The sequence below is a fragment of the Pyricularia oryzae genome, chromosome 1 (assembly GCF_000002495.2).
Source record: "Pyricularia oryzae 70-15 chromosome 1, whole genome shotgun sequence".
Classification (NCBI taxonomy): domain Eukaryota; kingdom Fungi; phylum Ascomycota; class Sordariomycetes; order Magnaporthales; family Pyriculariaceae; genus Pyricularia; species Pyricularia oryzae.
Window position 1 is genome coordinate 6,142,758 of NC_017844.1, and position 14,269 is coordinate 6,157,026.

A 14,269-nucleotide genomic window follows, 5' to 3' on the forward strand; every position below is an offset into this window, starting at 1 on the left:
TGCCTCGTCGCGCCCGCCCATATCCGACCCCAGGTGAAATATGGGCCAGAGTGGCTCCGGGGCTTCACTCTGTTTGGTGGGAGGCAAAGTCAAAATGGACCATTCCCCACAATTTTCTTTCCTCCCCCGTCCCAAACCCTGGAAATGTAAATCAAATTCAATTCAAGATTGAAGAAACCCCCCGAGAAAGACAACGCGCCGCCGACTACCCAAGAACGTGGAAAGAATCGTCGAGCCTGAGCAGATTTGTTTATTTGCCTTATCCTGTCGCTCAGATACAAGATCCTTCAACAAACGCACGCTCGTTCTTCTTGAGGGGTCATTTCCAAGCTTCTGAATCCCCCGACATAAGCCAACACCTTTTGTTTCGAATAATCCCGACTGGGTAGCCTGCTTTTTGTTGTTCATTTTTTTTTTCTTTTTTCGTGTCCCCCAACAGGGTCGGTTCATTCTTTCAGGCCATTCTTTTTTGCACTGAGAAACAGGAAATTGTCGTCATCTTCGTCCCTGTCGTCGCGTCAGTTTTGAACAAGATAGCTAGCCTTCCCGGGTCTTTGGGGAGAACGGAGCTAACAGCCTTAGCCGACCTCCCGACAAAAAACGCTGCACTCTTTTTCTCCTCCACGTCGCACCAACCTCGTTCGTCAACTTTTGTCGTTTCGATTTTAGTTACCTTGTTGCCTTGGTTTTCTTTATCAAGTTGAACTTGGAGACTGGGAACGGTGCTCAGACGAAGACCCTGATCCGCCTACGCCTGCCCTGTCTGTCCGACACGACCGTGATCACAAGGCTGCGACGTGTCGGCGGGTGACTTGAACCACCCCGCGGGCCCACGCCATCTTGTTCATTTCTGGGGGCCATTTGACTTGATTTTCCCCCTTTCTTTCTATCGTTACATCGATCCGTTCATTTTTATCCATTTGGTTTTGCTGTATGACGAACGTGCCTCCCGACGAAAAGATAACAACTTACCAAACGAGACAGCCAGCCAGCCCGCCCAGTCAGCCCTGCTCTGACCCTCGTTTCAAGCAAGCCTTGACGTGGCCCTGACCTGGGTACTTGTTTGTTGTGCTGGATTGGCTTTTAGGTACCATCGTAGCTGCCCAAGGGGTGACAAGGCTCTGAAAGCATATCAGAATCAGTCCCCTCAACTCATTGGGTGGGTGTCCTTGCCTGGCTTTAGGAGATTGACCTGTCTGTTGGGCTCTCAAAGATGGAGGTGAGTTTTTACTGTTGTTATCCAATTATACTATACCTACCCCTTGACCTTTGTCTTTTGTGTTTCCCAATTATAATAGTCTATTTTTTTTTTGAGACTTTTCCATGCCATTTTGTCTCTAATACTTCACCGGTCAAGTCGGCTGCACTATAAAATGCTGGAAAAAACAAGGTCGTACAATCTTTAGCTTGCATCAAGTCACAGATCTTTTTGGTTTTGTTGATCACATTTTTGTTGTTGCAACCCAACACCGCTCAAGCCCAATGACACCTTGCCTCTTCCCCTTCTTTTCAATCCGCAGCCCTTTGTTCAATTTTGTTTTATCATTATTTTTATCTTGAATGTTCCAGAGTTTCGGTGCTAGCGGGCACTGTGGAGCTTTAGTATTATTATTTTTTTTATATTTTTTTTTGCTTTCTCTCCATCCCTTCCTATATGTCTCTCGCCTTCTTTGGTATTATTACTATTATCGTTCACTTTATACTTCCGTTTGGGCCTTTTCTTGATTTTTTTTTCCCGAGCCCCTTTCCTAAAAAAGCACGAGGCCGGACATGGGTAGGAGAGGTGCCGGATGCCTTTGCTCTTTTATCCACTCAAGCGCAGAAGCTGCCAGAAAAGAAATACAAGCAAGCTGCGAATAAAGGAGATGCCAGCCACACTTTGGGTTGACTCACGATGCTTGCCAGAAGCGGCGGCCCGTGGCGCCCGCTCCTGCTGAGCCACTCCCGGTCTACCCGCCTGTACTACCCACCACTGTAAGATGGATGGTTAGAGATTATAATCGATTGATCCCTCTTGCTTTGTCTCCCTTCGTTTGCGATTTTGTTGGAGACGGATTTTTTTTGGTTTTTTTTTCCTCAACGCAAAAATTCCCCCCTTTAACCATCAGCCTATCTCGTCCCGCCTCGTGCTCTTGTGTTTCGAAGCCTCGGCCACGACAAGTGACGCGTATGCCCACCTCATCATAATTGCACTCATATTCGCAACAGATTGAACGAATCTCCATGCAGAAATTCACATAACACCGGCCCTCGCTAGTTGCGAAATATCAAGTCCTGATCACATGAGTCGCCGCCACCCTCGGCGCCTTCTGCCCAGGGCTGGTCGGTGAGCACTCGGTCAGCGCAACTGTCATGAGAATCTTCTCTAGCTGCCTGAGAGATCATTCCGTTCAAACCAGGACGCCATTGTGTGGCATCTTTGCAGAACTGTCGCCGCCCAGGCCAGCTTTCCCTGGCCGAAGCTCGTACAGTTCGGCTCGCCATGGTCGCGTTTGAACGCGTAGTCTCCCTGTACTCGCCACCTCGTCTTTAAAGGCCTTGTGCGATTGTGTTGTAATATCGACCGTCAAAACAATACCTCCCTTGCTGCCCAGCCTGTATTATAAGCCACTATCCTCATGCTACATGCGGCAGCCCTCTGGTGCTCTATTTGCCCCTATGTCATACTTCCTCACATCATAGACCTGCCGGCTGGCAATTCTAGACTGGACCCTTCTGATCCCCATTGTCACACACTTTCCCCCCTTTTTCGTTCGCCATGTCTTTCGCGGAACCTGAGTCCGCTTTGATTCGATCTCCAATCTTGAAACGATCTGGGACTATGAGGACGATGACTCCGGCATCGCTAAATCTTGAACGTATCTATGAACAGAACCGACAACGACTTCAGAAGAGAGAAGGAAGCAGTACAAAGCTGGCCGACAGTCTGATCGATGCTTCCTCCAAGGGCAAACCCAGGTTGCTCCTGATGGGGCAACGCAGGTAAGTTTCCATGCAATCAACTACCAGGCACTGTTGCTTTGATGCCTCGCTATTCTTAATGTGGCTAATCGCTAACGCCCGATTTAGGAGTGGCAAGTCATCTATATCAAGCGTAGTGTTTCACAAGCTGCCGCCAAATGAGACGCTGTTTCTTGAATCAACAGCGCGAATTCAGAAAGATTCCATGGCGTACGATACTCTTTTTTCATGTCATGCCGTGATGTCCGACAATGTGCAGAAAATCGGTTTGGTGCTCGGGAGTGCTGATTATCTCGCTGAATCAGATCTTTTATGGACTTCCAAGTATGGGATTTTCCCGGACAGATCGACTACTTCGACAGCCCGAATTTTGATATGGATGCCATCTTCGGAGAGATAGGAGCTCTCATCTGGGTTATCGACGCACAGGACGACTACATGGAGGCCGTATCGCGGCTTAACCAAACAATTATAAATCTCCAGCGTCATTACCCAAACATCAACATAGAGGTCTTCATCCACAAGGTCGACGGCCTCTCTGATGACTACCGGCTCGACATCGAGCGCGACATCACGATTCGCATCCAGGACGAGCTGTCGGACCAAGGTTTTGAGAACGCCCCGGTTAGGTTCCACTTGACGTCCATCTATAACCACAGCATCTTTGAGGCCTTTAGCAAGGTCATCCAGAAACTGGTCCCACGGCTCGGTCAGCTCGAAGCCATGCTCACGTCGCTCTGCCGCACCTGCCGGTTTGAAAAAGCCTACCTCTTCGACATTCTCTCCAAGATCTACATCGCCACCGACAACGCCCCTGCCGATATGGCCTCGTACGAGATATGCTCCGACTACATCGACGTCGTCGTCGACGTTATCGAGGTTTATGGGTCTTGGAGGCGGCCTGTCGACTACGTGGCCAAGCTCGAGGCCGACCAGGGCGGTCAGAAGCTCGAGGACCAGGTCGCCTGCAACTGGAACGAGAGCTGCATCGTCCTGGCCGACGACGAGAAGCCCGTCATGCTCCGCGAGGTCGACAACTGCCTGGCCCTCGTGGCCATCATGAAGGAGGGCACCTACGACAAGATGCCGCTCGTCAACATGAACGTAGACGTTGTCGTCAAGGGGCTGACGGAGTTTTTCAACATCACAAAGCCTCGCAAGTGAGGCCCTTAGTGGCTTGACCGGTGAGGGGATATGGTTCCATTTGGAGGGGTAGAGAGTAGGAGAGCGTTGCACTGGCCACTGGTTTTGATCTCTTTCTTTTTCGGCGTGGGAGGAACCTGTGAGGTACATGCGCATGTTGGGAGGGGCTTATTGTCGTGTTTATGGGCAGGATCGCAAAGCATTTCTTTAGCGTAGTTTGGCGGCCGGCTGAGCATCCATCTCTTCATAAACGTCCTAGTCGCAAGAAAACCTGTTGAGAACGTGGTGTACGTGAACTTTTCTTGTTTGCCCTCTTGTGGTCTCAGTAGAGTAAATGTCGTGAAATTGATCTTCAATTCATGTTTTGTGATATCCAATTCTGCCACTTTGACGCCTTGCCCAATACAATCATGACACCGAATACAAAAAAAAAGTAAGTCAAAATTTCATGAATCCATAGCCCCTACGCCTTTTCCAATCCCCTTGCCCCGGCCCCTCAAAACCGCCTCAATGGCCCTGGCCACGCCGACAAAATCGCCCAGTATGCTAATGTGGCCCTTCTCCGTACTGATCCTCCCGCCGCTGACGACGTCGTAGCCCGGCGGCAACATGGCCTCGCGCGCGAGGACGACGCCGTCGCCAGATCGAAAGACCAGGTCATTGTAGGTCTCGTCAGGGCTGGCAATGGCGTCGAGCGAGGATACGCGCACGGTGTGCACCGTGGGTGTGTCCTTGCCGTAGATGACGGCCAGCGGTGGGTAGGCGTTGGAGTCACTCAGCTCGGGTCGGTGCTGCGTCTCGGCCCGGAACTGCTTCGTCTCCGCCAGTGTCCGTGCCAGGTACCTGTAGGCCCTGGAGTAGTGCTGGTCTTCCTGCTGTCCCTGGCTAGATCCCGGCGAGCTTGTACGGCTGTCGTCGCCGTTCGTTTGGTGCGGCCCGGAGTCCTCGGTCGGCAGAGGAGGCGGGCCTAGGACGCCGCCGTTGGCAAGGATGGAAGCCTTACGGCCTCGATCATCGCTGCCGCTCTTTCCACGTAGGTCGAAGGTCGAGATGGTCGTGGACATCTCACGCAGCGAATACAGGGCCGAGTCGAGTTTGCTGACGGGCAGTGCCGGTTTGAGGGGTGGTGCGACGGCAGGGCACAGCCTGTACTTGACCCAGTTTTCTGGGTCGTAAAAGTCGAACTTGAACTCATGTGTGCCATCCTTGGAGACGAAACATTCGCCATCCTCGGGCAGAAATACGAAACTCGTGCGGAAGGAGAAGTTGACCTGCGCCGTGAGGAGCTTCTGGTTGAGAAGGACCGCATCGCCGTTACGCAACGGACCGATGATATTGATGGCGCGCTGCGGAACGCCTGCGTAAACCACACCGGAAAAGAGATTTGGCCGTTGGTTTACAGCGTGGCGGGTGATCAGGCCGCCCAGGCTGTGGGCAACAACAAGAGCTCCGCTTGGTTTGTCCCGTACATTGGATTCCAAGCCCTCAAGAAATTTGAGTAAGCGTGCTGAAGACCGAGCAGGGCTAAGCCTCCAGTCGTAGGCAAACTCATGGACTCTAAGAGTTCCTGATTTCGCGTTTCGGCTTTCACGCATTCGCCTCAACAGCCGACGTGAGATGTCGATAGGCCCGATGTTCTGAAGCATGCTGGACGGTATTATGTGCTCCTCCATGGTTTCCTCGTCCTGAGGATCAAGTCCGACTTCGAGATTTACTTTGCGCATATTGAGACCGACCTTTACAGGAACCCATAACTGTTGATGTGGTGAGCTTGCTGAGCGAAGTATCGATCCTCTGTATCCTCCTAGAACCACAACATCGCCAGTAAGTGATTCAAGTACAGCATCGAGTATTGCTATGCCGTCCTTGGGGCTAATCGTGCTGTTGCGTGGTTTTCCTGGTGATCTGGGTACGGAGCCGATGGAAGATTCTGTAAAGCTACCGCTCTTAAACGGCGATGTCATACTGGGGAGCTGCGGCATCTTGAAGGATGGCCGGTCGAAGCTGTCCATGATGGCCTTGAATCTCGAATTTGTCATTTTCCTCACGTCCAGAAATCGTTCATCGTCGCCATAAGAAGAGACCCTCGTCATTGGGTTATATAATGTGGACTCCATAGATGTTGATCTTCGCAGCGTGTAAGCCTGTCCAGGCCGCCCCAAGGGACGCAGCGGCTTTGGTCCGTGTGGATATCGTATGGCTATGGACTCTTCCTTGGCAAGAGAGCTTTCCTCGAAGCTGTGGTCTGTCGTGACCTGCCCCGATTTTGTGCATGTTCCATTTCGAGTTGGAGACAGAGAAGTGTCACGTTTATGTGATGATGACGAGAAGAATGAAGGAGTTGGTAGGCTGGGTAGGAAGTTGGACGGCATGGATATCGAGGGTATCGCCCTGGACAATTTCTTTAGGGCATCGCCGCCGACAGTGCTTGCCCGCTTGCGACTTGAGAAACCGGGGGTACCGGAGTTGGAAAGCTTCCCCGCCCCTGATTCCGGCATTTGAGGTCGGTTTTGCGGTGCTATGGTAGGGACAGATGCCGGTTTATGTGGCACTGCTACCGAGGAAGCTCCGTTGAGCGTTGCATTCAACATGTTAGCTGGTGTTTCTGGCCGTGCCACAAAAACGCCTCCATGGTTCGGTCCAGCAGAAGGATTTGACGAGAGGCTGTCAGCAATGTTGTCGGTGGGCCCATCCATGAAATCCCACATGGCAGCAGCCTTCTCAGCAGCAGGAGTCCCGGGCCAGGCCAAGCGTGTGGCGATGGGACTGATTGCTGGTTGGAAGAGGCTCTGGGCAGCCTCGCCCTCACTGAAAACACCATCATCCTCCTCCTCCGAAGTATCCGTCCTGCTACCCGATTGATCCGAACCTAATGTATGTAGTGGTGGCTGTTGAAAGGCCTGGCCTGGGTCTGTATGTACAGGACCCGAGGCCATTGCTGGCTCCATGACGAGCATTGGAGCCACTGAGTTGGAATACTGTGCTCAATAGATTGAAAAATGGCTGAAATAGTTCTTGTTGTTAGTGGTGGACGCTCTGTCGTCTAATAGGATGTGTCGGGCAAGTATGTAGAGTATTTGAGTATTTCTCCCAACTCTGTCCTTCCATGAGATTTACAGCCGGAACTTACAAACTCGGGCACGATTCTGAATTATGTATGTAGCACTTTTCCGGAATCGCCGGAAGCAATAAAATAGTAGCTACTATGGCGAGGTCTATTAATGCCGTTTAGATGTGCATACGACGCTAGGCCCTCAAGCACCGGTGAACTTATAAATCAAAAAAGAAAAAAAGTTGAACGACGCGAATTCGCGGGTCAAAGCCGGGCCAACTAAATGACTGTCCGGAATAGCTCTGGGGATCGAGAGGTATTTCAGTAAAATAAACAATAGCCCGACAGGGTTGGATCGACGGATGGATGGATATCTACCGTTAAGGTACGGTACCTGCCTACCTTCGCCCCCCCTTGGCCTTAATGCACAAGAGTTCGCTGCTTTGTGCTTAGAAGGGATCTCCTTTTCGGGCGATTGGCCAATCAGCGGTAGCGATAGTACCTACCAAGGCGCCTACCCTTGGCTAATGCAACACTTTTGGAGGGTGACGAGGGGCGCCTTAATCTCGAAACAAATATTTCGATCCCGGATGGAAAGAATAATCAAGGGAGTTTTCCCCTTATTCTTTCGGGGTAGGTAAGAAAAGGTTCGATCCCCTGGAAAAGTGGTCGCTAGCGTAAGATGCAGACAAAAGATCAACGTTGCTGCTCCTCAATCCACCGCCTTTCGGGACCTCGGGACTGGGATTGTTTATTGCTGATTCGCTTTTCTTTAATTCGTGGCCCGGCCCCCTGGAACACCAAGAGGAACCAGCACTGCCCCAGGAAATCTGGGCCCGGTTTGCTTGCTGACGAGTTCCACGGGGATGGGTGGCTTCGGGTTGCAACCTACCAGTAGCAGATGGTGATTAAGCGATGCGGTTAAACAGGCTTGACAGGAGTTAATTTGGTCTGCCGGTTTTTTTTTTTTTTTTTTTTTTTTTTTTTTGTTTCTGCCTTGAGGTTTGAAGGGGGGAAGGGGGCAGGCAGTATCGGGCAGCTGCGCATTTGTACACGGGTGGAGCGCAAGGTAGTGAGAGGTGGTGATGTCTCTTACGTAGATAGATAGGTATGCAGATAGGGTAACCAATCAGGTATTTTACTACCTTGCCTACGTACTACCACGCAGTTAGTCTGGTTTTTTATTCGGTTTCCCAGGGAGAGAACTTAATTGAGCCTTGATTGATGTTTTTCTTTTCCTTTTTTTGGGACGAACAAAATACCTAGAACTAGAAGAACATCAGAGCAAAGACAAAACATGGAAGCTATGACCGAAGACATTCTATCGCAGCGAGTCAACGCCGACCCAGCCCAATCGGGAAACCTTGGCAGAAAGGGTGGGAATCTTGGTGGACTTGGTGGATGTAATTGACCTCATAGATCCATCTCATCTGCCAGCATCATCGACACATTCCCGCACGGGCATGTGATTTGATTTGATGCGCACCACAATAAATAAAAACGACTTCGATTTTGGGGTTAGTGCTTTTATTATCTCCTGTTGTTTCCGGCGTTCTGATTGTTGATTTCATTGTGTATGTACGTACCTAGGTTTTGGCACAAGACAAACAAAAGAAAACAAACAGACGAGGTGGACACCCAAATTGAGCAAACCATCGCAAAAAAGAGCAACTGGTTTGGTTCAACCCATCGTCCTCCAGCTTTTATGGAATGTTTCCATACACACAACGGATGGATTACTTTGGATAGGAAAACCGCAGCCCGACTCTTCACAGCCCCGCTTGTACCTACCTCTTCAAGTTTCAAGGCTTCGTTTGTGGGTGCTTATTCCATCCCCATTCAGTAGCTACCTGCCTTACCTAGGTACAGTAACAAATTAATTACCTCCTAGACATCATCCACATAAGATGAACGATCTGGCAAATGGTACCTACCTACCTACGGCACAGTTCGTAATTACTAGGTAGTAATCTACGTAGCCAAAGATAGGCAACGGGCGGCTGCGCCTTCCCATCGGATATTACGTACTCCCCGGTTCGAGAGAAAAAAAAAAAAAAAAAAAAACCATCTGGCCCAATCCGTCCAACCAGCCACGCTAAGATGTACCCCTTTAGGAGGCTTGGAGGGTTCCATGTCAGCCCTGCCCCGCGTGCCTGTTCTCAGCTCGATGTTCGATGTAACGTCATACTGTACCACTCTTGCACTCTTCACTCTTGCACTCTTCACTCTTGCACTCTTCACTCTTGCACTCTTCACTCTTGCACTGTACACCGGCGCGTTATCAAAAGCGTTGGAACTGTACAATTGTCTTTGGCCTCTTTCCCCCCGCCCCCAGCATTTGCATTACCCATGCCAAGGGAGCCAAGGGGCTTACTGTAGGAAGGGAGGGTTGACGTGCATGTCAAGTACGGAGTAGAGCCATGGTGTGAGTTACTGTACGTGGCTTGTATTGTTGACCGATGATTCTTGGGGTCCAAATGGCCAAAATAAAATGAATCAAATTCAATACTCGGGCATAATATAACAGATTTTGCTGGTCGCCCAAGACGTAAAGTGCATGCAACAGAATCACATTCCTGGGTCTGTCGCACAACAAACATACCAGCGAGATGGATTTCATCGCCGAATAACGGGCATTTCCAGTCAAATCCCCCGGAGTAATACCATCAGCTCAAGGGTTCCGGTTACTCAAGTCTCCATCTAGAGTAGTATCTCCTCTTCTCCAGAGTGGCGTTTTGATTCTGCTATGGATGTCTATCGATGCAAAATGCAGTTCGACACCATGCCTTAGATCCTAGCCAGACAAGATACACACCAGTTGTACATATATCCAGATTCCCCGTGGGCTCCCAGCCCAGGCCTTCTAAAAAGATCAGTCCGGTCATAAAACTCCTTGTACTCCTCATTATGTTCATTTCCATAGGTATCCAAAACCCCATTCCTCGGTGCCAAAAGAAGGACCGCCCCAGGTAAAGCAAAGTCCATATCGTAAGCAGAACTTTTCTATTTTGCCCAACATACCTGTCCAAAGGTCACGTATAATTAATCGCCAACATACAAGTTAGCATAAATTATACTTTGGTTCAACGTCATTTTACCTCATAAAGTCGAAGAATTCCCATCCCACCCAAAATCCATTGTTTCCATGGGAGCCATCTGCACCAAATTCCGCAAAATCGGCTGCTGTTGTTGCTGTTGTTGATGCTGTCCTGTTGTGGCTGGCATTCCCCAGCCAGAAGACACTACAAACCCGTCCGTCGCGCTGCCGGTACCCCCTATAGACATTCCCGCCGCCAGTGTCGCAAAGTTGTGCACCGGCGTACCGAAAAATCCCGCCGGCGCTCCCTGATCCGCCATGATAGGGCTTGTATCGTAAGAGCCCTGGCTGGCCGGCGCAAAACTCCCCGCTCTTTGCCGCTGCGACTGCTTATGGTGCTGCTCGCTTGGCGTGCCGCCTGAGTTTGGTGTTTGGTGATTCGAGCCCTGGCTAGGCGAGTTCTCCGGTTCGTCGCCCTGCCCAAAGGACATACTGGACCCGTTGCTGGCATTGTACAACCGCGGCGAGTTTGGCGTCAGACTGATGACCGGTACGTGCCCACTGTTGCTGGAAGTGCTCTGACAGCTCTCTCGGGTCCGCGGGGGGTGCATGGCATGAACGTCGGCCGTCGTCATCCACACACGGTCTCTGCTAGGTTCGTCGTCGACAAGATCCGGGCCTTCAGCCGGGTTGCCGGTGTCGTCCCGACCGGCCTTGAACATGAAGCATTCGTTTTTATACGCGAGGATTCCGTGGTCTGCGAGGCCTTCTTCGCAATTGGCCCCTTGACGAACTTTGTTCATAGGTTGGTTTCCGGATGTGGTCTGCGAATCACTTTTAGGATGTTTGCTTTGAAGTGAAAGCTGAGTGTAAAGACTTACACTCTCAGCACTCCGCGTAAATTGGCCCTTGAGTTTTGGTATTCGCGCCGTCAAAGCCTCCAAGTCCACATCCAGCTGCACCAGAAACGATTCCGTCAACGGGTTCTTTCGTTTGAGTGCATTCATTGCCGCTAATAAAAAGCGCAAAGAGTCGGATGATTGACTATCATCTGGACGACTCTTCAAGTACTGCACAAACACCCTCGAAGAGACGTATAGACAGAAGGAAAGAAAAGGGTTCATCTGAATACGATTCAGCATAAGAAACTCGAGCAAGGAAAAAGAAAAGAGAATATAAGGTAAAGTTTCAACATACCGCAGACAAATCCATGTGTGACACCATCCGCATAATGCTTGCTATTTCGTTGGCGGCAGTGATGCAGCGGACTTTGCTTTCGGCACCCACGGATGGCGGTAGTCGGTTCTTTTCCGACTTGAATATTGCAGCTTGGTGCAGGCAGATCGTAGACGTATGTATACACATGTTTGTGTACACCACGTTCGGATTCTGCAACCCTATTGGGAGCTTGAGGTGCGGCGGTAGGCATAATGACGTGTTGAGCAGAATGTTATCCATCGCTCTGTGTCTCTTCCAGAACTCCCCGTTTAAATCATGATCGTTGTCTTCCTCGTCGGGTCGGTGAAGGTGAGTGAGATTGCGGCCGAACAGTGATGCCATTAAGATGATGCCGCCAAACGAATTTAGTTTAGCCGCCCCTGAGGGACTCATTGCTTCCGCTAGTGTCATAGTCTGCTCCGGCCGGCTCATGTCGAACGCTTCATCCGAAGCTGGCAGATTCGTCAATATGTCCTTTTCGTCGATAGTCATGGGCCAGCCGGTCCCGATACTGGCATACCGATCCTGGGCAAAGGCCATCCAAAAGGTCCGCCGCCTTTCTTCCCGTTCTGTCCAGTCCCGTGGTGGTGGCAGACATTGCTTGACGTCGAGCCCTGCCCCATCAAGCCTGTGCAGACCAATCATCTGCGACAACCGCACGGCGGCGCCGGTGCTCATCCATGCCCTCGGAAAGTACATCATCTTGAGCTCGTATGAAGCGAGCAACGTGTGTGTTTGCGTGTGCGCCACACATATTATGTGCTCGCCGAAGCCCTTCATATAGTCGGCCTCGATATACTTGCGGGAGCGCTGGTAAAAGAGGTCCTTGAGACCGTCATACTTGTCTGCTACAGAGCAGGCCAGAGTCCAAATGGCATAGCGCAAGCACACGGGTGGCCTATTGCTGGGGGCCCTGCTGCGTAGTTAGCACAGGCGCAGTCATGTCACGAACATGTGCGCGCACAGTTCGGCCAGCCTGGAGCATGAATACTCACAGATTCATTGCGGCAAGATACCGATACTTATGTATCATAGGCATAGACGGGTGTATCTTTTCAAAGTATATTTGATGCAGCTCATCGATCGTATCTTGTGGCGGCAGAGGCTCTTCCAGCCCTAGCCCAATCATCTCCCAGGTGAAGTTGGAACCATCATCACCCATGTTTACGGCCATTCTGCTGTTGAAGTTGAACTCGTCTACAGAACCTGGCTGAGGCGGCGATTCTGATGTATAGTTCCAACGGTCCGCATCTCGACTCTTGGCTATGCTTATGACAGGGTCGCTGATCTTCATGTTGGCAGTCGCTGCAGCTGTTGGGGCGGCTCCCTGGTCGGTCTGTGAAGTGGGCCCGCCAGGAGGGGATATTACAGGCATGTTGGGCGCCGAGGAGGTTGCGGTGGTCGCTGGTAGGTCTTGTGTTTTCAAGAGGGTCTCAACTTGTTCTGCAGTCAACCAACGAAGGTGTGCCCAGTTAGTGACCAGCGCCAAGGGTAAGGGGAGTGCGTAATCTAGGACAGAGTGTCCATACTCAACCGCTCCTCCAATGCCTTGACGTACCCCCTCTTGGGGCCGCTCTTCCTCCGCACCTCATCATAGGCGCAGTCGTGTCCCAGTCTCGTGCAAGTGCTACAACTAGGCTTCTGGCCATCGCACTATGCCCAGATTTTAGGTTTGTCAGCATGATGCGCTCTCCTGGTTGCCGTCACTCGCTCGCGTCCTCATGGCTTCCGAGGGTTTGGGCCGGCTTGCCTTGAGCTTGCGCTTCCTGCATATCATGCAGGCCAGCCTCTTGGGTTTGGGAACATTAGAATTATCGGTCGGAGGAGCTGCTGCAGCGGCAGCGGTGTTGTGTGGGGCGGAGGCGGAGGTGGGAGTGGCGTCGGCTGCCATAGCGACGTCGGGAGGCGAGTTTGTGGAAGAGGGCGATATGGGCGTGTTCATTTCTTTTTTCCCTTCATCGGCAAGGGCAGGCGGGTAGGTAATTGCCCCGCGATGGGCTCAAAGAGTTTATGCCGTAGCTGTAGCTTATTGTATTTCTATCCCGCAAATGTTTTAAAAGTGGCGTCGCGGCGCGCGACACAGAATGGGAGCCACTTCTTCCTCCTCTCACTTCCCCCTTTCCAACAGGAGGGGGGTGCGTGCGTCGGTCGGTATGAATTTGACTTGACTTGGGCCGTCGCCAAGGACCACATCCAGGATCCGAAGGCTTGCTTTGCAACTCGGAGATAACAAAGGACAGACTCCGGCGCGGGCTGTAGCAAGACGACGGCACGGCTTCCGATCTTCGAAGGAAGCTTAACTGGATGTTCAAAGAGGTCGGCGGATCATTGTCAAATGGGATCGAATTTGATTTCTCCAATTCAAACAAAACGGCCGACGCCGCTGGATAGTGTGAAACGAAACTGGCACTCGTGCTCGGTAGTGACAGCGGCAGCAAGGTCGACAGGCAACCAACCCTAGTGTCTCGGGTATGGCTGGCTACAAGGTCCCCCTAAGAATCCGAATAATTGGCTGCTGGTGAAAAGGGGATGCTCCGGCGTGCTGTGTGTTTGTACTTTTAGTGTCATAATTATTAAATAGTTGGAGCACTGGAGGACAGGTCAATCAGTAGGTACCTAAGGTAGAAATAGGGTGTAGGCGGGCTTGGCAGGATACCCAGGCGAGCCAAGGTCAGATCAGGATAAGGTCAGATAGCGTCCTCCCCCCCCAAAAGTCGCCGTTATTTTACCACATTTTTCTTAGTCTGTACTGCTCCGTAGATTGATGAGCGGGATTAAGATGTGGGGTCCCGGCGGGATTCCGACCTTGTACATCAACCAACCAAGGAACACATACCTCCAACTTTTCTACTGTAGGA

At 51.2% G+C, this 14,269-nt stretch overlaps 3 protein-coding genes across 4 annotated transcripts; 1 reads left to right on the forward strand and 2 right to left on the reverse strand.

The window, feature by feature from the left end:
* Window positions 1-169: 169 nt before the first annotated feature.
* Window positions 170-4,474, forward strand: MGG_05694 (the record flags this gene model as incomplete). 2 transcript variants are annotated; one of them, XM_003710545.1, is made up of 4 exons in its annotated part: window positions 170-1,219; window positions 2,873-2,982; window positions 3,070-3,171; window positions 3,267-4,474. In XM_003710545.1, the coding sequence occupies exons 1-4, from the start codon at window positions 1,214-1,216 to the stop codon at window positions 4,123-4,125; spliced, it is 1,077 nt and encodes a 358-aa protein (XP_003710593.1). In that variant the 5' UTR covers window positions 170-1,213. The 2 variants fall into 2 exon arrangements, with proteins under 2 accessions (XP_003710593.1, XP_003710594.1); XM_003710546.1 differs by lacking the exon at window positions 170-1,219 and having other exon boundaries at window positions 2,013-2,982; window positions 3,267-4,125.
* MGG_05695 (uncharacterized protein) lies at window positions 4,402-8,150 on the reverse strand. Its single transcript, XM_003710547.1, has 3 exons — window positions 7,559-8,150; window positions 7,235-7,458; window positions 4,402-7,107 (listed from the first exon to the last, which is right to left on the reverse strand). The coding sequence occupies exon 3, from the start codon at window positions 7,059-7,061 to the stop codon at window positions 4,551-4,553; it is 2,511 nt and encodes an 836-aa protein (XP_003710595.1). The 5' UTR covers window positions 7,062-7,107; window positions 7,235-7,458; window positions 7,559-8,150; the 3' UTR covers window positions 4,402-4,550.
* A 1,666-nt stretch (window positions 8,151-9,816) lies between these two features.
* On the reverse strand, window positions 9,817-14,018 carry MGG_16444 (C6 transcription factor Prf). Its single transcript, XM_003710548.1, has 6 exons — window positions 13,162-14,018; window positions 12,941-13,064; window positions 12,407-12,854; window positions 11,391-12,324; window positions 11,075-11,317; window positions 9,817-11,017 (listed from the first exon to the last, which is right to left on the reverse strand). Exons 1-6 carry the CDS (start codon window positions 13,351-13,353, stop codon window positions 10,256-10,258), a joined length of 2,703 nt encoding a protein of 900 aa, XP_003710596.1. The 5' UTR covers window positions 13,354-14,018; the 3' UTR covers window positions 9,817-10,255.
* Window positions 14,019-14,269: the final 251 nt, after the last annotated feature.